Raw genomic sequence first — 26,474 nt, 5'->3', positions numbered from 1 at the left:
CCTCACCTGGAGTATTGTGTGCAGTTCTGGTGTCCTCAACATAAAAAGGACATGGAACTGTTGGAACAAGTCCAGAGGAGGGCCACGAGGATGATCAGGGGACTGGAGCACCTCCCGTATGGAGACAGGCTGAGGAAGTTGGGGCTTTTCAGCCTGGAGAAGAGAAGGCTGCATGGAGACCTAATAGCAGCCTTCCAGTACCTGAGGGGGGCCTATAGGGATGCTGGGGAGGGTCTCTTCTTCAGCGACTGTAGTGACAGGACAAGGGGTAATGGGTTAAAACTTAAACAGGGGAAGTTTAGATTGGCTATAAGAAGGAAATTCTTTCCTGTTAGGGAGGTGAGGCACTGGAATGGGTTGCCCAGGGAGGTTGTGAGTGCTCCATCCCTGGCATTGTTCAAGGCCAGGTTGGATGAAGCCTTGGGTGAGATGGTTTAGTGAGAGGTGTCCCTGTCCATGGCAGTGGGGTTGGAACTAGATGATCTTGAGGTCCTTTCCAACCCTAACTATTCTATGATTCTAGTCTATGATTCTTAGTTATCCATAAAGTGACTTTCCTAATCAGTCACTTCAGTAATTCTTTTCTTAAAAACAGTATAACTGTTCTTACAGTGATTTACATGTATTTTAAAAATCTGTTGAGATATTAATAGCAAATTTGAAGAAATTTGAGTTGCCTGAATTTGAAAGTATATTTTAGTTTTCTTAGAAAAAGGAAATTAAAAATTCTCTGACCATTTCTGGACTGTTTGTGTAACCTCAATATTGCACCATGTGTTGTTTTACTTTTGTTTCTCTATCATTTGTTGACTTGTATTGTTCTTTATTTAGTTTGCCAGCTATGTTGGAGCTAGGAATGTCTCTTTTTATCTATGATGTCGCTATCATACTTCTGGGCATTATTATTATCATAAAAATCTTTATTTAAATTGGCTGGATGGATAAGCACAAAGAGTAGTAGTACATGGCATCACATCTAATTGGTGACTGGTTGCTAGTGGTGTCCCTCAGGGCTTAGTGTTAGGGCCACTGTTGTTTAATATCTTCTTGATCTGGATGAGGGAATCGAATATACCCTCAGTAAATTTGCAGACAACACCAAGTTGGCCGGGAGTGCTGGTCAGCTGAAGGATGAGAAGGCTCTGTAGAGGGATCTGTACAGGCTGGATTGATGGGCTCTGGCCAATGGCATGAGGTTCAACAAGGAAAAGTGCTGGGTCCTGCATTTGGGCTACAACAACCCCATGGAATGCTCCATGCTTGGGGAGGAGCACCTGGAAAGTTGCTCAGCTGAAAAGGACCAGGGGGTGCTGATTGATGGATCTGAACATGAGCCTGCAGTGTGCCCAGGCAGCCAAGGCCAACAGCATCCTGGCCTATATCAGAAATAGCATAGCCAGCATGGCCAGGGATCATGGCCAAGGATCATGGCCAATCATCCCCCTGTGCTCAGCACTGGTGAGGCCACACCTCGAGTATTGTGTTCAGCTCTGGGCCCCTCACTACCAGAGAGACATTGAGGTGCTGGAGTGGGTCCAGAGAAAGGCAACAAAGTTGGTGAAGGGTCAGGAGAATAAGTCTTATAAGGAATGGCTGAGGGAACCGGGGGGTTTTAGTCTGGAGAAGAAAAGGTTCAGGGGCACATTATTGCTCTCTACAACTACCTGAAAGGAGGTTGTAGTGAGGTGGGGATCAGTCTTTTCTCCCAAGTAACAAGTGATAGGACAAGATAACAGCCTCGAGATGCACCAGGGGAGGTTTAGACTGGATATTAGGAAACTTGATCACCGAGAGGGTGATCAAGTATTGACAGGCTTCCCAGGGAAGTGGTGGAATCACCTTCCCTGGAAGTGTTCAAAACCCGTGTAGAGGAGGCCCTCAGTGATATGGTTTAGTGGTGGTCTTGGCAGCCCTGAGGTAATGGTTGGACTTGATTTTACCAAAGGTCTTTTCCAACCAAGTTGATTCTATGATTCTATGGATCTGCATTTTTTTCCAGTGTATTATCTTAAAATAGTAAAAATCAAATCAATTTTATAGTCTGCAACATAAGTGCAGCTTTCACCAGAAAGGTAGTTAGCCTGGAAGTTGCAGTCTATCTTCACATACCCAAACCACAGTGTTCCGTTTACCCTTGGCACTGTTGGCATCTGGGAATTGTTCTGGTCAGATGATCAATAACATAAATTGACAGGGCTTTTAGAAAGCATTTTAAGAACCTAAAAGAATAGAATAACATCTTTATAGTTTTTTCTTTTCTAATGTTAATTACGTAATTGAAAAGGTTTTAAGTTTTTTTTTTTCTGATATGTAGATGCCAAAGTCTCTTTTGAGCATTCTTACTAAGGAGTTGTCGTGGTTTCAACCAAAACCACACAGCTTGTTCACTCACTGCCCCCCTTCTTGCCCTCCCCCTGCTCCTGGAGGGACGGAAAGGAGAATCGAAAAGAATGCAACTCCCATGGGTTGAGATAAGAACAGTTTAGTAACTAAGGTATAACACAAATCTCTGCTGCTACCACCAATAATAATAATGCTAAAGGAAATAACAAGAGGAAAGAATACAACACCTCAGCACCAGCCAACAAGTAACTCTCCCCACTCCCCCCAGCAGAGCACCGACCAATACCTCCTCCAACCCTGCAGTCCCTCTACCCCTTCCGGGTCACTCTAAATTACCTCCTGAGCATGACGTGCTGTGGTATGGAATACCTCTTTGGCTAGTTTGGGTCAGATGTCCTGTCTCTGCTTCCTCCCGGCCTCCCCTCCTCCCTGGCAGAGCATGAGACTCAGAAAGTCCTTGGCCAGACCAAACATTCGAGCAGCAACTGAAAACATCGGCGTTATCACCACTGTTCCCAGGCCAAAAGATCAAAACACAGCACTGTACTAGCTCCTAAGAAGGAGAAAAATGACTGCTGCTGCTCAACCCAGGACATTATCCACCCCTTATTCCATACCATTCACGTCATGCTCAGATCCCACATCTTCAATATGCCATCACTCTTACATATATATATACATCTACATATACACAGAGAAAAACATCATTTCTTAGTGCATGGACCTATAAAGCTGCTGAGTCCATCTGGTCCATGATGTCAGGCTCCATCTCTTGTAACAGTCTCTCAGAGCAGGAGAGGCTGTGTGCAGTGTTCACACTCGTGAATAACCTGGGCAATAGTGTCCATTGCTAAGTCCACCCCTTGATCATGAGTCCATCTCTATGTTGCATCTCTGCCCTGATGGCCTGAAGTGCCATGGGCCCACCAGGCTCAAAATAATTCACTGTCCCCTTCAGCAATTTCTTCAGCTTGTTGCTGGGGACTCCATAGAGCTGCCTTCCATCTCCGATGCTTCCAAAGCACTGGAGGGGCCCAGTGGACCAGATACTCGCTCATACTGCCCCCCACACCCTGCCACTCATGGCTGTCCAGCCTTGGGGAAGATCTCTTGGTCCTCCCATATTGTTGTCTAACCCCAGACAAGAAGCAAACCTGACTCTGCTTGACTTCTGAGATCAGACAAAATGGCCGTGGGTAGAACACCCTCTGTGTGTGTGCCAACACGCCGATCCCCATCACAACCAGCAGGCAGGTCCCAAGGGTACCCAAAGGCGATTCAAACCCTTCAGAACTCTCCAATGATGCTGCTGTGCTTGTCCCTGGGGCTGGTGCAGCTGCTGTGCTTGCCGGCTCTCCCACCACCAGCTCCTCTTTTCCTGGGTGCAGCTCTTCCTCCTCTGCCTTGCTGGGAAATGCCGCGTGCACTCCTGCATCCTCCTGGGGCTCGGCGGGCGGCTGCCGGGGGACGCTCTCGGCCGCCGCGGGGCTCGGCTCCTCCGCGGGGCTCGGCTCCTCCGCGGGGCTCGGCTTCTCGGCCGCCTCCTCCCGCTGCTCGGCAGCCGCCTTCCTCCCGGCCTCCGGCCCCGCTCCCGCCGCCGCCTGCTCCCCGGGGCCGCTCTCCGCCGCTTCGGCCGCCGCAGGCTCCCGGGGCCGCTCCCCCTCGCTTCGGCCGCCGCAGGCTCCCGGGGCCGCTCCCCCTCGGCTCCCGGCAGCTTCACAAAGACAGAGGCGAGGACAAGGGCCAGGGCGGTGAAGAGCAGCGGGACGGCCAGGGACAAGTCCACGGCCACGTCCATCTCTCCCTGCTGCCGGAGCCCACCCGTATTACAAGTCATTGCCATAAAGTACAGTGAAACAAAAACCTTAGCCCAAGCCCCACACTTGATAAACACTACCACAGGGAATACCGGCTCTAAGTAATGTACTACATTCTGAAGCTCTGAGAGCAAGAGAAACAACTTTGAGAGCCAATAAATCAGCACTGTGACGACTATTAATCCAATCATCTCTGTCGTTATCTCAACCCTTCGTGCCCCACGTTGGGCGCCAAAAAGAACTGTCGTGGTTTCAACCCAAACCACACAGCTTGTTCACTCACTGCCCCCCTTCTTGCCCTCCCCCTGCTCCTGGAGGGACGGAAAGGAGAATCGAAAAGAATGCAACTCCCATGGGTTGAGATAAGAACAGTTTAGTAACTAAGGTATAACACAAATCTCTGCTGCTACCACCAATAATAATAATGCTAAAGGAAATAACAAGAGGAAAGAATACAACACCTCAGCACCAGCCAACAAGTAACTCTCCCCACTCCCCCCAGCAGAGCACCGACCAATACCTCCTCCAACCCTGCAGTCCCAGCCCTTCCGGGTCACCCTCCGTTACATCCTGGGCATGACGTGCTGTGGTATGGAATACCTCTTTGGCTAGTTTGGGTCAGATGTCCTGTCTCTGCTTCCTCCCGGCCTCCCCTCCTCCCTGGCAGAGCATGAGACTCAGAAAGTCCTTGGCCAGACCAAATATTCGAGCAGCAACTGAAAACATCGGCGTTATCACCACTGTTCCCAGGCCAAAAGATCAAAACACAGCACTGTACTAGCTCCTAAGAAGGAGAAAAATGGCTGCTGCTGCTCAACCCAGGACAGGAGTCATAAAAGTCATTAAGGAAAACAAATCTGCTAGGCTTCCCTCTATTATCAGCATCCCAAAATACCTTTGGCAATGAGTAAATGCCAAGCATTTGTTATTTGGCACTTGACGAGTCACTCATTTCTTTAAACTCAAACATGTTGCATAAGGTTGTGAAAGTTATGCTAAGCTAATAATTAAAACCAAAAAAACCACTACCCTCCCTTGATCCAACCTTTACGATTTCCATCTAAATATTACCATCAGGGCAAAAATACACAAGACCTTATATCCCATTAAACTGAATGGCCTGCCTGGTCTTGGCAGAGGGTGCAGTGGGCTCTGAGCAGTTGCAGGGGTGTTATCCTTACATTTGAAGGCTCGGTGTGTGTGGCTGCAGTAGCACAGCTTGGTGGTCAGGTTTTGGTGATCTTTTCCCTGATATCAGGACATGCATATTTATTATGTATTGTTTGCTGTCTTGGAAGATGCTACATCAGATCTCTGATATACAGCTTTCCTTGCATGCTCAGGACACAGCAGTTAAAAGCAGCTTTCTGTTGTGGAACGTCAGTTCTGATGCATCTGCTTTCTGACTTTCCTTCTGTCCTGGGTTCAGCAGTAGCAGTCATTTTTCTCCTTCTTAGTAGCTGGTGCAGTTCTGTGGTTTTGACTTTCGACCTGGGAACAGTGCTGATAACACCGATGTTTTTAGTTGCTGCTCAGTAATGTTTACTCTGACCAAGGACTTTCTGAGTCTCATGCTCTGCCAGGGAGGAAGCCGGTAGGAAGCAGAGACAGGGCACCTGACCCAAACTGACTAAAGAGGTATTCCAAGGCCCAGTTAGAATTAAACCTAGCCAGGGATGTTAAGGAGAATAGGAAGGGATTCTACAGGTACATAGCAAAGAAAAAACAGACTAGGGACAAAATAGGCCCCCTGAGGAAGCTTTCGGGAGAACTGGCTACACAGGATTTGGAGAAGGCTGAGGTTCTGAATGACTTCTTCGCCTCTTCAAAATCTGAACGCCCACAAGTCCGTGGGACCTGATGGAATCCATCCGCGGGTCCTGAAGGAGCTGGCGAATGACGTTGCTAAGCCACTGGCCATCATATTTGAAAAATCATGGCAGTCAGGTGAAGTTCCCGACGACTGGAAAAAGGGAAATATAAGACCCATTTTCAAGAAGGGAAAAATGGAAGACCCGGGGAATTACAGACCAGTCAGTCTCACCTCTGTGCCTGGTAAAATCTTGGAGCACATTCTTCTGGAAGGCATGCTAAGGCACATGAAAAACAACAAGGTGCTTGGTGACAGCCAGCATGGCTTCACTAAGGGGAAATCCTGCCTGACCAATTTGGTGGCCTTCTACGATGGGGCTACAGAATTAATGCATAAGGGTAAAGCAGTTGACGTCATCTACCTGGACTTGTGCAAAGCGTTTGACACTGTCCCACAAGACATCCTTCTCTCTAAATTGGAGAGATATCAATTTGATGGATGGACCACTCGGTGGATAAAGAACTGGCTGGACGGCCACACACAAAGTGTTGTGGTCAATGGCTCGATGTCCGGCTGGAGACCGGCAACGAGTGGTGTCCCTCAGGGATCGGTGTTGGGGCCGGTCTTGTTTAACATCTTCATTGCTGACATGGAGCATGCCTGGAGAAGAGAAGGCTGCGTGGAGACCTCATAGCAGGCTTCCAGTACCTGAAGGAGGCCTATAGGGATGCTGGGGAGGGACTCTTTGTCAGGGACTGTAGTGACAGGACAAGGGGTAATGGGTTAAAACTTAAACAGGGGAAGTTTAGATTGGATATAATGAGGAAATTCTTTCCTGTTAGGATGGTGAGACACTGGAATCGGTTGCCCAGGGAGGTTGTGAGTGCTCCATCACTGGCGGTGTTCAAGGCCAGGTTGGATGAAGCCTTGTGTTGGATGGCTTAGTGAGAGGTGTCCCTGTCCATGGCAGGGGGTTGGAACTAGATGATCTTGAGGTCCTTTCGAACCCTAACTATTCTATGATTCTAGGATTCTATGCCCACTATATAAACTGGGGGCAGTTACCTGGAAGGGTGAGATCACTGCTCGGGTCGGGCTGGGTATCGGTCAGTGGGTGGTGAGCAGTTGTATTCTCTTCCTTGTTATTTCCCTTATCATTATTATTATTGGTGGTAGCAGTAGTGGTTTGTGTTATACCTTAGTTACTGGACTGTTCTTATCTCAACCTGTGGGAGTTACTTTCTTTTGATTCTCCTCCCTATCCCTTCAGGAGTGGCGGGAGAAAGGGGGGGAGTGAGTGAGCGGCTGCGTGGTTCTGGGTTGCCGGCTGGGCTTAAACCACGTCACCTTCTCTGTAGTATTTGGTACCATCTACTTAGTTTTGCTTTTGAAGGTCTTCAAAATCTTGCCCCCACCCAACCTGATTTTTCTCATTCTGCTTTATAATTTGATTCCTGTCTCTAGTCAGGTTTTGTTGTGAGCCCCTTTCACCATCTTATTAGATTTTTCAGGCTAACGCTTGCTTGCCCTGATGAGGGCCTTGAGGTTGCTTTTTACTTCTGGGAAGAAATATCTGCCAAACTCTCTCATCCTCATCTGTTCCTGTATTAAAATTCTTCTTTGCCAGGGTGCCTACCAAAAATGTATGGCTGCAAACCTGATGTACTGTGACTAGTCCTGCTGATTGGGAATCTAGATTGAGGGAAGAATTTTCTTAGCGTTGATTAAAAGAAAAAAAAAAGAAGACAAAGAAGTGGTAAGGTGAGAGCTAGTTAAGACATGTATTCTAATGCCTTACTTACTGCTTCTGACCTGTATAATATTCTCTGTGTCCCTTTCTGGTATTGCATGTGTACCATAATTAAATATGACAGTAGGGGTATAAATTAGTTGTGACAGCTAGGTTTGAAGAAGCAGAAATCTCAGAGATGAGAGAAAACTGAAGAATTGCATTTTTATTCTCAGGTGGCATTGCTTTGTAAAGCTATTTCTCTTCTGTGTCCCATATTGTATTATTTTCTGTTAGAAACAGAAATGTCCTTCTATCTCTGTGTGCCCTGCAAAATGTTTTAAAGTAAATATCAAACTACTGTTTCCTTAAGTTTGTCTCTTTGAGAGCCCCAAACTTTAATTGAACTTTTGCCAATAAATATTCGTATGTAATTTTCATCTCTCCAAGATGTCAAAACTAAAGATAGGTTTTGAAGCGTGATCCAGTGTACATCCCCTCTTTTGCTTATTTGGTGAACAGTTAATCATGACAATTGCTAAATACCTCAGATCATAATTTCTCAACTGGTAAGACAATTTCTGAAAGACATCATCTGTCTTCAGAGGAAAGATGTGAAACTTTTTCAGATTTGATTTATTCTATTAGTATTGTTTCCTCCAAAGCTGAAAAATGGAATTTAAAACCAACAATATTAATTATGATTGATTTATATTTTGCTTAATTATTCACCCTATGTAAGAAGCCTGTAATAGGAGATCATATCAGGAGGTTTTGTGAACTGTAGATGAATGAAATTGAACTGCAGCTTGAAATAAATAATGAGTATTAAATACGTAAATATTAACGCAACAGTTTGACTTACTGGTTTTAACTGAAAATTAAAAATTTGAAACTATATTCAATCATGCAAAGAGTATTTTAAGTGATTTAGATCAGCCCATTTTGTTATAAAGCACAGCAACACAAATAATATTTTATAGTAAGCAAATGTTTTTTGTTCTTAAATACAAGGTGCCTTTGCATCTCCATCACATCACTTTTTGCAGAAATACCAGTCCCCTGTCATTGGACTTGCCCTAGATCCATTGTCTTTAACAGACTATCAAAAACACTAAAATAAAAAAAAAAAAGGGTAATAATTTGGACTGTAAAGCAAAATCAGCGTGAGAAAAACTGCTTTAAACTTCCAATAACTGTTACATATATTTTGTCTTTTTTGTTCTTACAGATTTCCTTTTTGCCTCTGGAGTGTTCCGTTATGGCAGCCTCCAGTGAACAATGACATCCTCTGACAAATCTAGATGCCAAAAAGCCAGACAGAAACAGTGGCTTTGTTTCATTTTTACTTCAACACAGTGAAATGGTGCTCTTAAAGTTTTGTTACTGATTCTCACTGGGAAAAAAAACAAACTCTTGACTGGACCTTTTTCCCCCAGCGCTCTCCCAGTCTTCTTATGGATGATTGACCCAGTGACATCATGTAGTAGGCCCTGAAGTGTTGTCATAATTAAGTTGCAATGGTTTTATACACTTCCCCGTTTCCCAACAGCTTTCTCTCAGTTCTGCATTCTTTTTCCTGGGGCCTGATTTTCCCATGTTACTGGTTAGCAGATAGGCTTGTGGCCTCTTTTGTTCCAACCACCTATGAAAAACGTCAAAGAGCGGATGATCCATGCTATTTTCATGCCCTCTGCATCATTATTACCACTCCCATCTACTTGGCACTGTTGGTAGCCTCTCTTCCTTTTGCTCTGATTGGCTTCTTGTTATGGTCCCCGCTCCAGTCAGCCAGAAGGCCATATATCTACTCCAGACTAGAAGACAAGAACCATGCCAATGGAGCCACACTGCTCACTGAATGGAAGGCTGCAGGGAATGGGAAGAGCTTCTGCTTCAGCAGCGCCAATGTTTGCCTGCTGCCAGATTCTCTGGCAAGATTTAATAATGTTTTCAATACACAGGCTAGGGCTAAAGAGATTGGCCGGAGGATCCAAAATGGGGCGAGCAGACCACAGATCAAAATATACATTGATTCTCCTACCAACACCTCCATCAGTGCAGCAAGTTTTAGCAGCTTAGTCTCGCCCCAGGGTGGAGATAGCCCTAATCATACTGTTAATTCTTTCATCAAAAGGACAACATCAATGGAGTATAAAGGAGACAATTCTGGCTCAAACAGTGGTGAAGATAGTAGAGAAGATAAGGGTAGAACCAGAGAGCCAAATGAGGGGGAAGAAAACTCTTACATCATCTGCATAAACAGAGAGGATAATGGCCACATGTCAGATACAGAAACAGAAACCGTCAATGGCCAGGCTCATGCCAGCGGCCAAACAGAGCCCTCGCTGGAAGGTGATGCAGAGATCTCAAAAACACCTAACCACAAACATAAGGAAAGAGATTATGGGAATTTATACAGCTGCTCTGCCTCACGAGAATCCTTAGTTAAAGCTCATGCTAGAGATGGTACAGTGGACCAAAGCACTGTCAAAAACAAGCTCCTCTACAAAGCTTCAATCATGAATAAGACTTCAGTGTGGAAAAAAAAACATACAGATGAGACCTTTGATCATGAGATCTCTGCTTTCTTCCCTGCCAACTTGGACTTTCTGTGTTTGCAGGAAGTGTTTGACAAAAGAGCTGCAGAGAAATTGAAAGAGCAGCTTCATCACTATTTTGAATACATTGTCTATGATGTTGGGGTCTACAGTTGCCACAGCTGCTGTAGCTTTAAGTTTGTGAACAGTGGTCTACTTTTTGCCAGCCGCTATCCTGTTATGGATGCTGCCTATCACTGTTACCCCAATGGAAGAGGGACAGACTCCTTGGCTTCCAAGGGAGCCTTGTTTCTCAAGGTAAGAGCCTTTTTGAAGCCATAAATATTGACTATGTATATGGGACAAGTTGTAAAGTTACATTGTTTTCTCTCAGTCATTTCTGTTAGAGTTCAAAGAAGTGCTATCAGATTTAGATTACCTGATATAACCTATATATAGGTTTTGTGACCTAGATACTGTGCTAAAGTGATGGATGTGCATGAAATAATGAAGGACTTCTGGAGATAGAACTTGAGTATCATTTCAGTTGTCAAAATACTGAAGCAGTTTTAATGTAACTTTAGTTTCATTTTCTACAGAAACCTCTTTCATAATTGCACAAATTCTAAGCCTTGTAACACCAGCATAGTACAATGGGTATTACTGTTGGAAACCAGCTTACGCATGGGTGACTGTTTAATGTGAGGTGTCCCTGCCTATGGCAGGGGGGTTGGAACTAGATGATCTTAAGGTCCTTTCCAACGCTAACTATTCTATGATTCTATGTTGTGTGTTTATGTAGGAATTAAAAGACAATGTCCCCCCTTTTCCCCCTCCCTTCCGGGCAGGATAAGGAGGAGAATCAAAAGAATGTAAACCCCACAGTTTGAGATAAGAACAGTCCAATAACTCAAGTATAATATAAAAACAATGGGAGAGAATATAAAGCTAAAAAGGTGTCCTGGGTTTACCAGGAGCCGTTTTGCTCCTTCTTAGTAACTGGTGCAAGCTCTGTGTTTTGACTTCCAGCCTGGGCAGAGAGCTGATAACACCGATTGTTTTTAATTGTTGCTAAGTAATGTTTATTCTGGCCAAGGACTCTGTGAGTCTCATGCTCTGCCGGGGACGAGGGAGGCTGGGAGGAAGCAGAGACAGGACACCTGACCCAAACTAGCCAAAGAGGTATTCCATACCACAGCACGTCATGCCCGGAGAGGTAACTGGGAGTTACCCGGAAGGGCACGCTCTCTCTCTTCGGGGGGGTTGAACTCGTTCGGCGGTGGTATCGTATTCTCTTGTTATTTTCTCTTATCAATATTATCATTGGTGGTAGCAGCAGTGATTTGTGTTATACCTTAGTTACTGGGCTGTTCTTATCGCAACCCGTGGGAGTTACATTCTCCTGATTCTCCTCCCCATCCCTTCGGGAGTGGGGAGGGTCGGTGGGGGGGTGAGTGGACAACCTGTGTGGATTGGTTTGAACCACGACAAAAGGGAAGGGAAAAAACCACCAATAAACAGAAGTGATACACAATACAACTGCTCATCACCCGCTGACCAATACCCAGCCCAACCCAAGCAGAGATTTGCCCCTTCTGGGTCACTCCCCCATGTTTATATACTGGGCATGACGAACTGTGGTATGGAATACCCCTTTGGCTAGTTTGGGTCAGGTGTTTTGTCTCTGCTTCCTCCCAACTTCTCATGCCCCTCCTCACTGGCAGAGCATGAGAGACTGAAAAGTCCTTGATTGGGGTAAGCATTACTTAGCAACAACTAAAAACATCAGTGTGTTATCAGCATTGTTCCCAGACTGAAGCTGAAACACAGCACTGTACCAGTTACTAGGAAGGAAAAAATAACTATTACAGCTGAACCCAGGATAGACAATCAAAAGTCTAAATGCAAATAGGATAAAACCAAAAGAACTGCATTGAAATGTATGGCTACCCCTCTCTTCTGGTTCCAAAATTGTTAAGGAGAGATACAAAGAAGAGTAAATAAGAAAAAAGATGTGACAATCTCCTAGAATAATGGATTTTGGATTTTGTGATTTTATCACGGTTTGGAATGGGTTTCACTAAGTAAAACCTGAACTTCTTTTCCTATTGCTAGCAAAATACAGCAGGTGCTCACATTATACATACTTTCAAGTGTATATACCAATGAATCCTCAACAAAAGCCATCAACAGCAAATGAGAATACGGATTATTAATAAGGATCAGGATGGGGGTTTTACCTACAGTTTTTAATGTGTAAAGAAAACAAAACCTGTTGGTATTGTGGCTTGCATATAGAAAGAAAATATTAGAATCAGCAGTCTGATGATAGCTTAGTATTTCACATACATTTGATATAAACAAAAGCCTATCCATATCTGAATACAGGTTTGCAAAAACAGGGTCAAAGCTTTCTACACTGTACACTTACATTTTGTTTATAAACATCTAAAGTTTATTGTTTTCATCATAGTATCATAGAATCATAGAATAGTTAGGGTTGGAAAGGACCTCAAGATCATCTAGTTCCACCCCCCTGCCATGGGCAGGGACACCTCACACTAAACCATCCCACCCAAGGCTTCATCCAACCTGGCCTTGAACAATGCCAGGGATGGAGCACTCACAACCTCCCTGGGCAACCCATTCCAGTGCCTCACGACTCTAACAGGAAAAAACTTCCTCCTTATGTCCAATCTAAACTTCCCCTGTTTAAGTTTTAACCCATTACCCCTTGTCCTGTCACAACAGTCCCTGAAGAAGAGACCCTCCCCAGCATTCCTATAGGCCCCCTTCAGGTACTGGAAGGCTGCTAGGACGTCTCCACACAGCCTTCTCTTCTCCAGGCTGAACAGCCCGAACTTCCTCAGCCTATCTTCATATGGGAGGTGCTCCAGTCCCCTGATCATCCTCATGGCCCTCCTCTGGACTTGTTCCAACAGTTCCATGTCCTTTTTATGTTGAGGACACCAGAACTGCACACAATACTCCAGGTGAGGTCTCACAAGAGCAGGATCACCTCCTTTGACCTGCTGGTCACACTCCTTTTGATGCAGCTCAGGATACAGTTGGCTTTCTGGGCTGCAAGTGCACACTGCCGGCTCATGTTCATTTTCTCATCGACCAGCACCCCCAAGTCCTTCTCTGCAGGGCTGCTCTGAATCTCTTCTTTGCCCAATCTGTAGCTGTACCTGGGATTGCTCCAACCCAGGTGTAGGACCTTGCACTTGTCATGGTTGAACTTCATAAGGTTGGCATCAGCCCACCTCACAAGCGTGTTGAGGTCCCTCTGAATGGTATCCTTTCCTTCCAGCATATCAACCGAACCACACATCTTGGTGTCATCGGCAAACTTGCTGAGGGCGCACTCAATCCCACTCTCCATGTCAGCGATGAAGATGTTAAACAAGACTGGTCCCAACACTGATCCCTGAGGGACACCACTCGTTACCGGTCTCCAGCCAGACATTGAGCCATTGTCCACAACTCTTTGTGTGAGGCCATCCAGTCAGTTCTTTATCCACTGAGTGGTACATCCATCAAATTGATATCTCTCCAATTTAGAGAGAAGGATGTTGTGTGGGACAGTGTCAAACGCTTTGCACAAGTCCAGGTAGATGACATCAACTGTTTTACCCTTGTCCATCAGTTCTGTAGCCCCATCCTAGAAGGCCACCAAATTGGTCAGGCAGGATTTCCCCTTAGTAAAGCCATGCTGGCAGTCACCAAGCACCTTGTTTTTCATGTCCCTTAGCATGCCTTCCAGGAGAATATGCTCCAAGATTTTACCAGGCACGGAGGTGAGACTGACTGGTCTGTAATTCCCTGGGTCTCCCATTTTCCCCTTCTTGAAAATGGGGGTTATATTTCCCTTTTTCCAGTCGTCGGGAACTTCACCTGACTGCCATGATTTTTCAAATATGATGGCCAGTGGCTTAGCAACTTCATTCGCCAGCTCCTTCAGGACCCGCCGATGGATTTCATCAGGTCCCACGGTCTTGTGAGCTTTCAGATTTTGAAGATGGTCTCGAACCAGATCCTCTCCTACAGTGGGCCCAAGGTCTTCATTCTCACAGTCCCTGCATCTACCTTCTAAGACTTGGGTGGTGCAGTCAGAGCCTTTGCCAGTGAAGACCGAGGCACAGAAGTCATTCAGAATCTCAGCCTTCTCCAAATGCAGAGTAGCCAGTTCTCCCCATAGCTTCCGGAGGGGGCCTACATTGTCCCTAGTCTGTCTTTTATTCACTATGTACCTATAGAATCCCTTTCTGTTACCCTTAACATCCCTAGTCAAGTTTAATTCTAACTGGGCCTTCCTAACCTGGTCCCTAGCTTCCCGGACAACATCCCTGTACTCTTCCCAATCCACCTGTCCTTGCTTCCACTTTTTATAAGCCTCTTTTTTCCTTTGATTTTTCCTCAACAGCTCCTTATCCATCCAAGTAAGTCTCCTAGCCCTTCTGCCACACTTCCTTCTAGTTGGGATGCAGCACTCCTGAGCTTGTAGCAGGTGATCCTTGAACATCAACCAAGAGTCTTCGGCCTCCCTGCCCTCCAGGGCTATATCCCATGGAACCTTACTAAGCAGGTTCCTGAAGAGGCCAAAGTCTGCTCTTTTGAAGTCCAGGGCAGTGAGCTTGCTGCACGCTCTTCTCACTGTCCTGGTTATCTCTAACTCGACCATCTCGTGATCGCTGCATCCAAGGCTGCCCTGGAGTACCACATTCTCAACAAGCCCTTCCCTGTTTGTGAGCACAAGGTCAAGCATGGCACCTCTCCTTGTTGGCTCCTCTATTACTTGCAGAAGGAAGTTGTCTTCCACACAATCGAGGAACCTCCTGGATTGCTTCTGCCGAGCCGTACCGTCCCTCCAACAGATGTCAGGGTGGTTGAAGTCCCCCATGAGAGCTAGGGACTGGGAGCGTGAGGCTTTTCCTATCTGTCTGTAGAGTGTTTTATCCACAGGTTCTCCTTGATCAGGCGACCTGTAACAGATCCCCACAGTTATGTCCCCCATGGCTGTTTTCCCTTTAACCCTGACCCACAAACTCTCTGTAAACTGCTCACCTGTCCCCAGACAGAGTTCCATACTCTCCAGCCTATCCCTAACATAAAGGGCAACTCCCCCTCCCCGCCTGCCGGCCCTGTCTTTTCTAAAGAGCCTGTAACCTTCCATTCCAACACTCCAGTCATAGGAGCCATCCCACCATGTTTCTGTGATGCCTATTATATCATATCCCCGTAGACGTGCACACATGTCTAATTCCTCGTTTGTTCCCCACTACTGCATAAAGTACTGCATGCAAAATCTGAACATGCACGTTGTGCACTCTAAATATTACCAGGGTCACACGGACTGCCCTTCAACATACCTTAGGGATTAAGACACTAAAACCAGTCTTCTTTCAGATCTCTGTTTCTGAGTCACTGTTTTGCTACCCTGCCAGGCAGACCACAGTGTCTCCATTTCTGTTGTAGAAAATTAAGCCTCTTTTCAAAATTCTACTGGGATGATGATCTTTATTAGGGATTCAAGTTGATAAATAATGTTACCACTGAGCAGGGAATAGGGACCAATTATTATGAAGATTTGAAAATGATTACATTCTTTTAAATATGACAGAATTTTGGCCCTGCTGAACGTCCATTTTTCCACGTCTGTATCATTCTGGGATTCTGTACTTTATACCTAAAATATTATTTTTTTCTGAGTTAAGTCTGTCCTGATATGAAACTACTTTCTTTCTGTCTTGATTGTACAGTAAGTGATCATTGGTCATTTCTTTCACACACACACACAAATGCGCGCACACACACACAGAAAGTATTAATTACCTATTGTCATGGATTAAGCCCAGCTGGCAACCCAGAACCCCATAGCCACTTGCCCACTCCCCCTCTTCCTCCCCCCACTCCCGGAGGGATGGGGAGGAGAATTGAAAGAATTTAATTCCCACAGGTTGAGATAAGAACAGTCCAGTAACTAAGGTATAACACAAACCACTACTGCTACCACCAATAATAATAATGATAAGGGAAATAACAAGGAAGAGAATACAACTGCTCACCACCCGCTGACCGATACCCAGCCCGACCCCAGCAGTGATCTCACCCTTCCAGGTAACTGCCCCCAGTTTATATAGTGGGCATGACATGCTGTGGTATGGAATACCCCTTTGCCTAGTTTGGGTCAGGTGTCCTGTCTCTGCATCCTCTTGGCTTCTCCTCCTCCGTGGCAGAGCATGAGACTCAGAAAGTCCTTGGTCAGAGTAAACATTACTTAGTAACAACTAAAAACATTGGTGTTATCAGCATTGTTTCCCGGCCGAAAGTCGAAAGCACAGCACTGCACCAACTACTAAGAAGGAGAAAAATGACTGCTACTGCTGAACCCAGGACACCTATTAAATTTTAGCTTTGAAACAAAGTAGGTTTGAAGGTTTTCTTGATGTAGTGCTTAATGAGCAACCGAGGATGCGTGGACTCTGGAGACAAATGCTACAGTAAGTAAAAGACAGGTTTGTTTTTCAAGTCACTAAGAATCAATCCATTAATTTCAGAAGTCTCCAGGTTTTACACTGGGATAGCAGTGAGCCAGCAAAGCCTATTCTAACTGTGGCTAAAGGTGTTATTCTAGCCATTCCTCTGCCCTTCCGAATGGACAGCTTCTATCACTGCTTTCAGACACTTCTTTTACTGGCTCTTACAAGATTTTATATGTATCTCATGCAATTCAGTCCTTCATCTGAGTTCATCTCAGTGTGGTTCCAAAGATAGTAAGAGAGACTCGCAGAGCCGGAGTCTCCTAATTGTTGTCCATGCAGCAGTGGTGTAGAGTTAGGCCTCTGTCCTATGCAAACTCCGTGTAAGTTCCTGACTCCTGTGAAAAGCACAGTGTTCCTTTTCCTGAAGTAGCAAGCACATCAGTTAAGCTTTGTTTTGGAAGTGCGCTTATGAAGCTGCTCTCCTTGCACAGGTTACATCTCTGCAAAGGAGCAATTGCTCCTTATGTTGTTTAAAAAAATAAGAATGAGGGGAGAAGACTTGCATATTTTGAAAATATGGAAGAAAATCACTTAATGTTTCCACTTATTGGGAGGATGAAACCTGTATTCAAATCTTTCTGAACCTCAGGTGTCATGGTTTAAGCCCAGCCAGTAATTAAGAACCATGCAGCTGCTCGCTCACTCCCCACTTCTTCCCTCTCTACTCTTGGAGGGATGGGGAGGAGAATCAAAAGAATGTAAATCCCACGGGTTGAGGTAAGAACAGACCAATAACTAAAGCATAATACAAAACTACTACTACTACCAACAATAATAATAATAATAGAGGAAATAACAAGGGAAAGAATATAAAATTAAAAGGGGAAAGAAAAAAAATAACCACAAGTGACGCACAATACAACTGCTCATCACCTGCTAACCGATACCCAGCCTGACCCAAGCAGCAATCAGGCCCTTCTGGGTAATTTATATACTGGGCATGATGTGCTGTGGTATGGAATACCCCTTTGCCTAGTTTGCATCTGGCATCCTGTCTCTGCTTCCTCACTCCTTCTTGTGCACCTCCTCACTGGCAGAGCATGAGAGATTGAAAAGTCCTTGATCACAGTAAGCATTACTTAGCAACAACTAAAACATTGGTGAGTTATCAGCATCGTTCTCAGAGTAAAGCCGAAACACAGCACCGCACCAACTACCAGGAAGGAGAAAAAGAACTATTACAGCTGAACCCAGGACATAAGGAAAGGCCCAACATCCAGATTCAGAAGAATTGTTCAGAGAAAGAAACTGTCACTCATTAAAGAGTACAACTTGTCTCCTTACTACAAATGTAACTGAAAAGGAGATAAATTAAAGGTCTCAGAACTAAACATTTAGTGAAAGTTGAATTATTTTGAAGAAATGGCAAAACTATTTTGAGGGAGTTGTGTCACAGAGCAGATCCCTAATGCCAAGGTACAAGCGTTTCACATGTTTTCTTTTCAGAATAGGTTCCGTTTCCAGTGAAGAGGAAATGATTTTCCATTACCCACCCTTTTCCCTGCCCTGCCTTCATCATCTAGATTGTAAAGTTCAGGTGGAGATTTGGAAGGATTTGAGAGATTTGCTTAGTTGTACAGAGTTATTTTACCCAAGAGACTTCCAGAGCTCAAGGGTTACAGTTAGTAGCTGTAATAACAATCACCCCTTATGTACTGCTTTTCATTCGCATGTCTCAGAGTGCATAATAAAGATCAGTATCTGCTTAATAGGAGAAACTAAAGCACAAGAAGGTAAAGTGATTTGATTGCGGCTTAGCAACTGGAGTGTGACAACCAAGGAAAGAAGTTGGAAGTAAATTACAGAGGCTTTTAACACTTTCATGCTACCTGTGCAAAGGGATTCTGCTAGCCTTAGTCTGTTCTCTTCCTAAAGATGTCTGCCACAAAAGGTACTGCTGCTGGCAATTCCTGACAGAGATCACAGTCAGAGATGGGTTTTTCCATCTGTATAGGCTGATGAAGGTCAGGATGAAGGCGTGAGGATGACATAGTTGTGAGTAGCTATTGTGTAAAGGCCATTTTCTGCATAACTGGAAGACTAAGCTACATTCAGCACTTTGATCTCTTCAGACTTCAACAATGTTTCTGTTGCCAATCTGAGGGTCTCATTCAGACTTAGAGGGACACAGTCACAGAAAAAAATAGCTTGTAAGAAGGCAGGAAATGTCACTTGTACCTAAGTGACAGTTTCATGTTTGAAGTTTTAAACCACTGTTCCCAGTTGCTGTTGAAGACTCAGAGGAGGAGTTAGCAAATACATAAATCAGCCAATCCATTTTCATACTTTGATAGCCCAGGCCCTTGGGAGGCTCTGGTGTGACACCAATCTAGCACTGCATGTCACGTTAATTTAAAATGGCTACAAAAAGAACCCTTGACTCTGTAGGTTTTATAACTCCAACTGTCTCTTACTGCTGCTCTGCTACAGTAAGAGAGAAGAGGGAAGTGGGACTGATGTGCTATCCTGTGCTGGTGATGCCAACTAAAAAGCTGGCTTATATGTGTCTGCATGTAACACGATGCAGATTGCAGTGTTCTTGGTTACTCTGCAGCTGTTGGTTTGACGCACAGGGGTTTGATGAATTTAAAGCAAGTTTTAAAATACATGTCCCTTTCAGAAAATGGGTGATGATTTTGCAGTCAAATCAAGTTTAAAAGGTATCAATGAATGCTGAGCAGAAATTATATGATGCACAACCTGTTTGTAATTTACTATAAAGTTTCAAAATGTCAACATTTATCCTTACATGGAGGGAGTAGTATGGAGCCTTAGTTACGCTGTCTTTCAGGGATGCTGTGAAAGTTTTGAGCAGTAGTGCAATAAAACTAGAAAACATCCTTAACTCGACGTGGTGAGTTACTGGAGAGCTAATAAGAGTTTGATACATCTAATGATACTTTAAAGATTCAGCTGCACAGGGTGCTGGGGCATCCAGTCTAGGTCATGCTTTGCCTATAAAGCTTGGACCAGATGATCCTCAAGGTCCCTTCCAACTTGGGATTCTGTGATTCTATGAATAAAAACTGCCATTTGTGCTGACAAATTCTGCTTCTCTCTTATCCTTAAATTGAAATAGCTGTAGCTGTAATGTAAACCTGAGCTATACAACATGTAAATGTGTCCTTGGGGTAAGGAGGTGAATGAAACAGGTATCATTCCCAAAATGGTTTTGGAATGAGACTGGGAGATATGGAAATATGTTGCATAGAAGGCTGTTCTTCCTACCATTCTTAGTAGGAAATTATTCTGGGTTTTAGCATCTGCTAAGAGAGAGAATTTTAGCAAAAATAAAACATCTTGCTTAAAACAGTTATGTGAACATAGATCAAAACCACAGTCTTATGTGGGTTGTTTGAACAGCTAGTAGTATTCTAACAAAATCAAAAGGAATCAAAAGGAAAAAATGTCTTTGTGGGTTTTGCAGATGGGAGAAGGAGCAGGAGCTCTGACCGGAAAGCTGCTTTGAAGCACTTTTACTGTTTGCTGGTCTCGAGGTGCCTGCTCTGAAAGATAAAGTGAGGGTTCCCTGAACCAACTTCTGTGATTCTCCTTTTTGATGTTACTGATGCAGATGCAGGTCGCTCGGGTAATTAAGCTGCCTTTACTGTCCCATGCCATCTTGTGTGTGTTGTGGCTGCAAGTGAAAGGGCAACTTCTGCTCTGCAATTGCACAAGAAATGGAGGGTGTCCTGGGTTCAGCTGTAGCAGCCATTTTTTTCCTTCTTAGTAGCTGGTGCAGTGCTGTGTTTTCAACTTCAGTCTGAGAACAGTGCTGATAACACACCAATGTTTTTAGTTGTTGCTAAGTAATGTTTACTCTGATCAAGGACTTTTTCAGTCTCATGCTCTGCCAGTGAGGAGGGGCACAAGAATCCATGAGGAAGCAGAGACAGGACACCTGACGCAAACTAGGCAAAGGGGTATTCCATACCACAGCACGTCCTGCCCAGTATATAAACTGGGGGGAGTTACCCAGAAGGGCTAGATCGCTGCTTGGGTTGGGCTGGGTATCGGTCAGCAGGCGGTGAGTGGTTGTATTGTGCATCACTTATGTTTATTGTTTGCTTTTCCTTTTCCCCTTTTAGTTTTATATTCTCTCCCCTTGTTATTTCCCTTATCATTATTATTACTGGTGATAGCAGTAGTAGTTTTGTATTATACCTTAGTTACTGGACTCATCCCATGAAATCAAAACCACAGCACTGCACCAGCTACTAAGGAGAAAAATGACTGCTACTGCTGAATTCTGGAACTGTGAGATCAAGAGCAACAACTTTGAGAGCCAATAAATCAGCATTGTGAAGAGTGACTATTAATCCAAAACAATAAATGCTTATCACAAATATGATTAGACACGCTCCAGTCAGATCTGTCATTATCTCAGCCCTTCGTGCCCCACATTGGGTGCCAAAAAGAACTGTCATGGTTTAAGCTCAGCTGGTAAATCAGAACCACGCAGCCTCTCTCTCACTCCCCCTCCTTCCTCCCCCCCCCCCCCCTCCCGGAGGTATGGGGAGGAGAATTGAAAGAATGTAACTTCCACAGGTTGAGATAAGAGCAGTCCAGGAACTAAGGTATGACACAAACCACTACTGCTATCACCAATAATAATAATGATAAGGGAAATAGCGAGGGAAGAGAATACAACTGTTCACCACCCTCTGACTGATACCCACCCTGACCCGAGCAGTGAGCTAGCCCTTCTGGGTAACTGTCCCCAGTTTATATAGTGGGCATGACATGCTGTGGTATGGAATACCTCTTTGGTCAGTTTGGGTCAGGTGCCCTGTCTCTGCTTCCTCCTGGCTTCCCCTCCTCCTTGGCAGAGCATGAAACTCAGAAAGTCCTTGGTCAGAGTAAACATTACTGAGCAACAACTAAAAACATTGGTGTTATCAGCACTGTTCTCAGGCTGAAAGTCAAAGCTACAGCACTGCACCAGCTACTAAGGAGACTGCTACTGCTGAACCCAGGACAACTTATTATACTAGAGCATGGTAAACATGAGATGTGCATGTTTTTCCCTTTAACTCAGAAAATTCCTATGTCAGCAAGTAATGTGATTGAATTTCAATTTATTTCCTTCACTGTAGCTCTAAAATTTCAACTGTTGCTACTCATTGCATTTTTTTCTCCTTGTCAACAAGAATCTTCCTGCTGTAGCCCTGAGGGCTTGCTGTCTTTCGTGAGCCTGATACCAGTCTCCTCCTTAGTACACACAGAGCATGTTTTTGATACACAACTATAGGAATATGCACCGTTTTGTGTAGTACAGCACAGTATCGGCACAGTCTCTCCCAACAGCTTGTACTAAAGTGCTACAGCAGAAAGATGAAATCTTTTAATGAAAAGTAGTTGATATTATATATAAAAGTTCAGAGCTGTTATTTTTACACTAATTTATAGGCAGGGGTCAAATGTAAATATATAGCAGTAGCAAATCCACTCCTAGCTTCCAAATATTTGACTAGTTTGATTACTTAACTTTTACAAATGTACTGAGAATTGGAATAGATTTTGCATATTTCAGCGTAATATGGATAAATGTTCATTTGTTTCTGTCAAAGTTATATAATTAGACACTTTATTAAAGCACAAACATGTTCTCTCTGTTTTAATTTTACCTCTAGGTAATATCAGAGTTTAACAGGATATCACATACAACGTTTTCCTTTTATAATAATTATCCTGGCTTAAAATATAGGCAAGTTATAAATATATTTAGATATTACCTGTCCTGGGTTTACCAGTAGCCGTTTTGCTCCTTCTTAGTAACTGGTGCAAGCTCTGTGTTTTGAATTCCAGCCTGGGAAGAGAGCTGATAACACCGATTGTTTTTAATTGTTGTTGAGTGGTGTTTGTTCTGGCCAAGGACTTTGTGAGTCTCATGCTCTGCCGGGGACAAGGGGAGGCCGGGAGGAAGCAGAGACAGGACACCTGACCTAAGCTAGCCAAAGAGGTATTCCATACCACAGCACGTCATGCCCAGGGAGGTAACTGGGAGTTACCCGGAAGGGCATGGTCTCTCTTCGGGGGGGTCGAACTCGTTCGGCGGTGGTATTGTATTCTCTTGTTATTTTCTCTTATCAATATTATCATTGGTGGTAGCAGTAGTGATTTGTGTTATACCTTAGTTACTGGGCTGTTCTTATCTCAACCCGTGGGAGTTACATTCTCTCGATTCTCCTCCCCATCCCTCCAGGAGCGGGGATGGTCGGGGCAGTGGGGAAGGAAAGAAAGAGGGAGAAAGAGAAAAGCGGGGGGGGGGGGGGGGGGGGGGGGGAGTGAGTGAACGAGCTTTTGTGGTTGGGTTTAAACCACGACATTACCTTTACGTAAATTTCCATAGAAATAGAAGAGTACTTCATGACACAACTAAGATTATACAGTTATTTTTAGTAAGTTGTATCTGAAGTACTTCCCTGCAGAAGTGTAATTCAGTGAATGTATTATTGACACATTGCTGCTACATGTCAAACATTTGAGGTGAACTTAAGTCAAGCTTATGGGGAAGGAGTCACTCTGGTTTTTTTGCTTACATATATTTTTGTTGCAGATATGAATTTAGAAGTTTTTTTCTGTATTAAGCAGAAAAAATTATATTATATTTATGAAGTGCTGACCTAGGTTGATAGAAGTGGAACCTTTCTGGCAAATCCCCGTTGCAGGCTGAAGTTAACGCTCAGTGTTGCCATTCTGCAAGACTGCTATGTAGCTGCTCGGGCCGAGTCACAACAATATAATATGCCCTTGAATATGGAACAGTCTAAAAGTAGCTATACTCCTTGGCCACACAAAGGAATGGTTTTATGCAGAAATACAGGGATTGTAATATTCCAGAGATCAAGTAGTTTTCCTGACTGCACATCCCATAGTCCTTGTCATAGAATCATAGAATCATAGAATAGTTAGGGTTGAAAAGGACCTTAAGATCATCTAGTTCCAGCCCCCCTGCCATGGGCAGGGACATCACACACTAAACCATGTCACCTAACACTCCATCAAACCTGGCTTTGAACACTGCCAGGGATGGAGCATTCACAACTTCCTTGGGCAACCTATTCCAGTGCCTCATCGCCCTCACAGTAGAGAACTTCTTCCTTATATCTAACCTTAAATTCCTCTGTTTAAGTTTGAACCCATTACCCCTTGTCCTATCACTACAGTCCCCAATGAAGAGTAGTCCATCTGTGAAATACCAAATTAGGCTGCATAATCACATTTTCCTTACTATTTTATTTCAGACCATATTTAATTCACTAGTGCTTCTGCTGTAGGTAGGAATTGACTAAGAGGCTGTGAGGATATTTTTTTTTTTCTCTCCTGGTAGTTGTCACAAATATTTGCCTCCATTGTGATTATACTCAAAAGGACTCTGCTTGGTGGTTTACATCAATAGTGACACTCAAAATAAACAATAAAAAAACCCCACACCAGAAGTCAAAAACATTGGAGGAAATGTGAAATGTGTGAGTCAAGCTGTTTTGGATGTACTTCCATACTGTCATTTCCAAGGAAATTCTAATTATTCTAATGCCTTCAGCTCTTGCTTTTGAGTTGTCTCAGTTTTTTTAATTATCAGAGTCCTTAGGAAAGGCCCTCTCCTTTTCCCCCACAGGGGGTGTGTAAAGCAGCCCTTGTTCCCAGCAAATGCAGAGACCTGGGACACTGTTCCTTGGTGGTAGTAACCCAAAGGGGCATTTGTTGAAGTCACCCAGCTGCCTGTAGCTGAAATCAGTCTTTTCTTCTAGGCCTTTTCTTGTCATGCTTTGAGAGTGAAATTTCCCAAGACCATTTCAGTATAGATCTGTGCACACAGGGACACTGCACGCTATGTATTTATTTATGCTTAATGCAAATGAGGATGATCCTATGCGTTAATAAGCTGAAGAGTATCATTCAAAAAGTTGGAGAGAACACCACTTTCTATATACCTGTTAAAGTAAATTGTTACAGGCCTTGTCAGGCACTCCATTAAGGCTGCACTAAATTCTAAATTCTAAAGTCACAGAATCACAGAATCACAGAATCCCAAGGGTTGGAAGGGACCTCAAAAGATCATCTAGTCCAACCCCCCTGCAAGATCAGGGTAACCTACAGTACATCACACAGGAACTTGTCCAGGCGGGCCTTGAATATCTCCAGTGTAGGAGACTCCACAACCCCCCTGGGCAACCTGTTCCAGTGCTCTGTCACTCTTACAGTAAAGAAGTTCTTCCTGATGTTAACGTGGAACTTCCTATGCTCCAGTTTACACCCATTGCCCCTTGTCCTATCACTGGATATCACTGAAAAAAGCCTAGCTCCATCATCCTGACACCTACCCTTTACATATTTGTAAACATTGATGAGGTCACCCCTCAGTCTCCTCTTCTCCAAGCTAAAGAGACCCAGCTCCCTCAGCCTCTCCTCATAAGGGAGATGTTCCACTCCCTTAATCATCTTTGTGGCTCTGCGCTGGACTCCTTCAAGCAATTCCCTGTCCTTCTTGAACAGAGGGGCCCAGAACTGGACGCAATATTCCAGATGCGGCCTCACCAAGGCTGAGTAGAGGGGGAGGAGAACCTCTCTTGACCTACTAACCACTCCCTTTCTAATGCATCCTAAGATGCCATTTGCCTTCTTGGCCGCAAGAGCACATTGCTGGCTCATGGTCATCCTCTTATCCACCAGGACCCCCAGGTCCCTTTCCCCTTCACTACTTTCCAGCAGGTCAACCTCCAACCTGTACTGGTACATGGGGTTGTTCTTCCCCAGATGCAAGACTCTACACTTGCCCTTGTTAAATTTCATCAAGTTTCTCCCCGCCCAACTCTCCAGCCTGTCCAGGTCTCAATTTGAGTTGACTTCTTATTCTCAACTGATTATAACCTATGTTCAGATGTTCAGCTTTTAGACTTAAATATTTTATGTTTTTTGGATAGAGACACTGAATATTATTCCATCTGCTGTTTTTAATAAGAGGATTAAAAGCAGCACATTCTTGCTTTAAGGCAGGAAACTACGTGCAGTATTTTCTTTTCAGTGTGGTTACAGTAGGTGGCATGGAAAGACATAAAATACACACTTTTCTCTGTGGCAGGAGACACTGCACATTTGTAAACTAGCAAAGACATTACAATATGTAGTTTTCAGTGTTGAAGAGAAATCTGATTCTGAGTTACTAAGTTTAGAAAATATAATTGCTAAACCTGCCTCCCCTAGATAGGAGAGGATATAAACTACTGGTTTCTTACTTTTATATTGGAAAGGCATATACTGCAGAAAAAGTTGGAGATAACACCTCTTTCAATTCACCTGTTGCAGTCATTTTTCAGACCAAGTCAGCCTGAGCAAAAAAACATGAAAAAAAATGCCAAGTGCAAGGTCCTACACGTGAGTCAGAGCAATCCCAGGCACATCTACAGGTTGGGAAGGGAAGAGACGTTACGGTGGGGATCTGTTACAGATCGCCTGATCAAGAGGAATCTGTGGATGAAGCACACTACAGACAGATAGGAAAAGACTCACAATCGCAGGCCCTTATTCTCATGGGGGACTTCAACTACCCTGATATACTGGAAGGAAGGTACGGGAAAGCACAAGCAATCCAGGAGGTTCCTCGATTTTGTGGAAGACAACTTCCTTCAGCAAGTAATAGAGGAGCCAACAAGGAGAGGTGCCGAGCTTGACCTTTTGCTTCCC

The 26,474-nt window shown here is 44.3% G+C and overlaps 1 protein-coding gene across 4 annotated transcripts in view; it reads left to right on the top strand.

Annotated features, from left to right (window-relative positions):
• Positions 1-26,474, top strand: part of LOC136004311 (sphingomyelin phosphodiesterase 3-like) — an 86,453-nt gene that overhangs the window by 23,837 nt on the left and 36,142 nt on the right. For 2 of the 4 annotated variants that reach the window (XR_010608379.1, XM_065660693.1), the window contains exons 3-4: positions 7,601-7,734; positions 8,934-10,560. Coding sequence is in view for 3 of the 4 variants with exons in the window: in XM_065660693.1 (XP_065516765.1) it covers positions 9,223-10,560 (1,338 nt within the window). In the remaining variant the exon portion in view is untranslated. The remainder of the gene's footprint in view (positions 1-7,600; positions 7,735-8,933; positions 10,561-26,474) is intronic. The other 2 variants (XM_065660694.1, XM_065660695.1) reach the window with 1 other exon arrangement.

The sequence above is a fragment of the Lathamus discolor genome, chromosome W (genome assembly GCF_037157495.1).
Source record: "Lathamus discolor isolate bLatDis1 chromosome W, bLatDis1.hap1, whole genome shotgun sequence".
Classification (NCBI taxonomy): Eukaryota; Metazoa; Chordata; class Aves; order Psittaciformes; family Psittacidae; genus Lathamus; species Lathamus discolor.
Note: the sequence above shows the minus strand (reverse complement) of the source record. Positions and strands in the feature narration are given on the sequence as shown.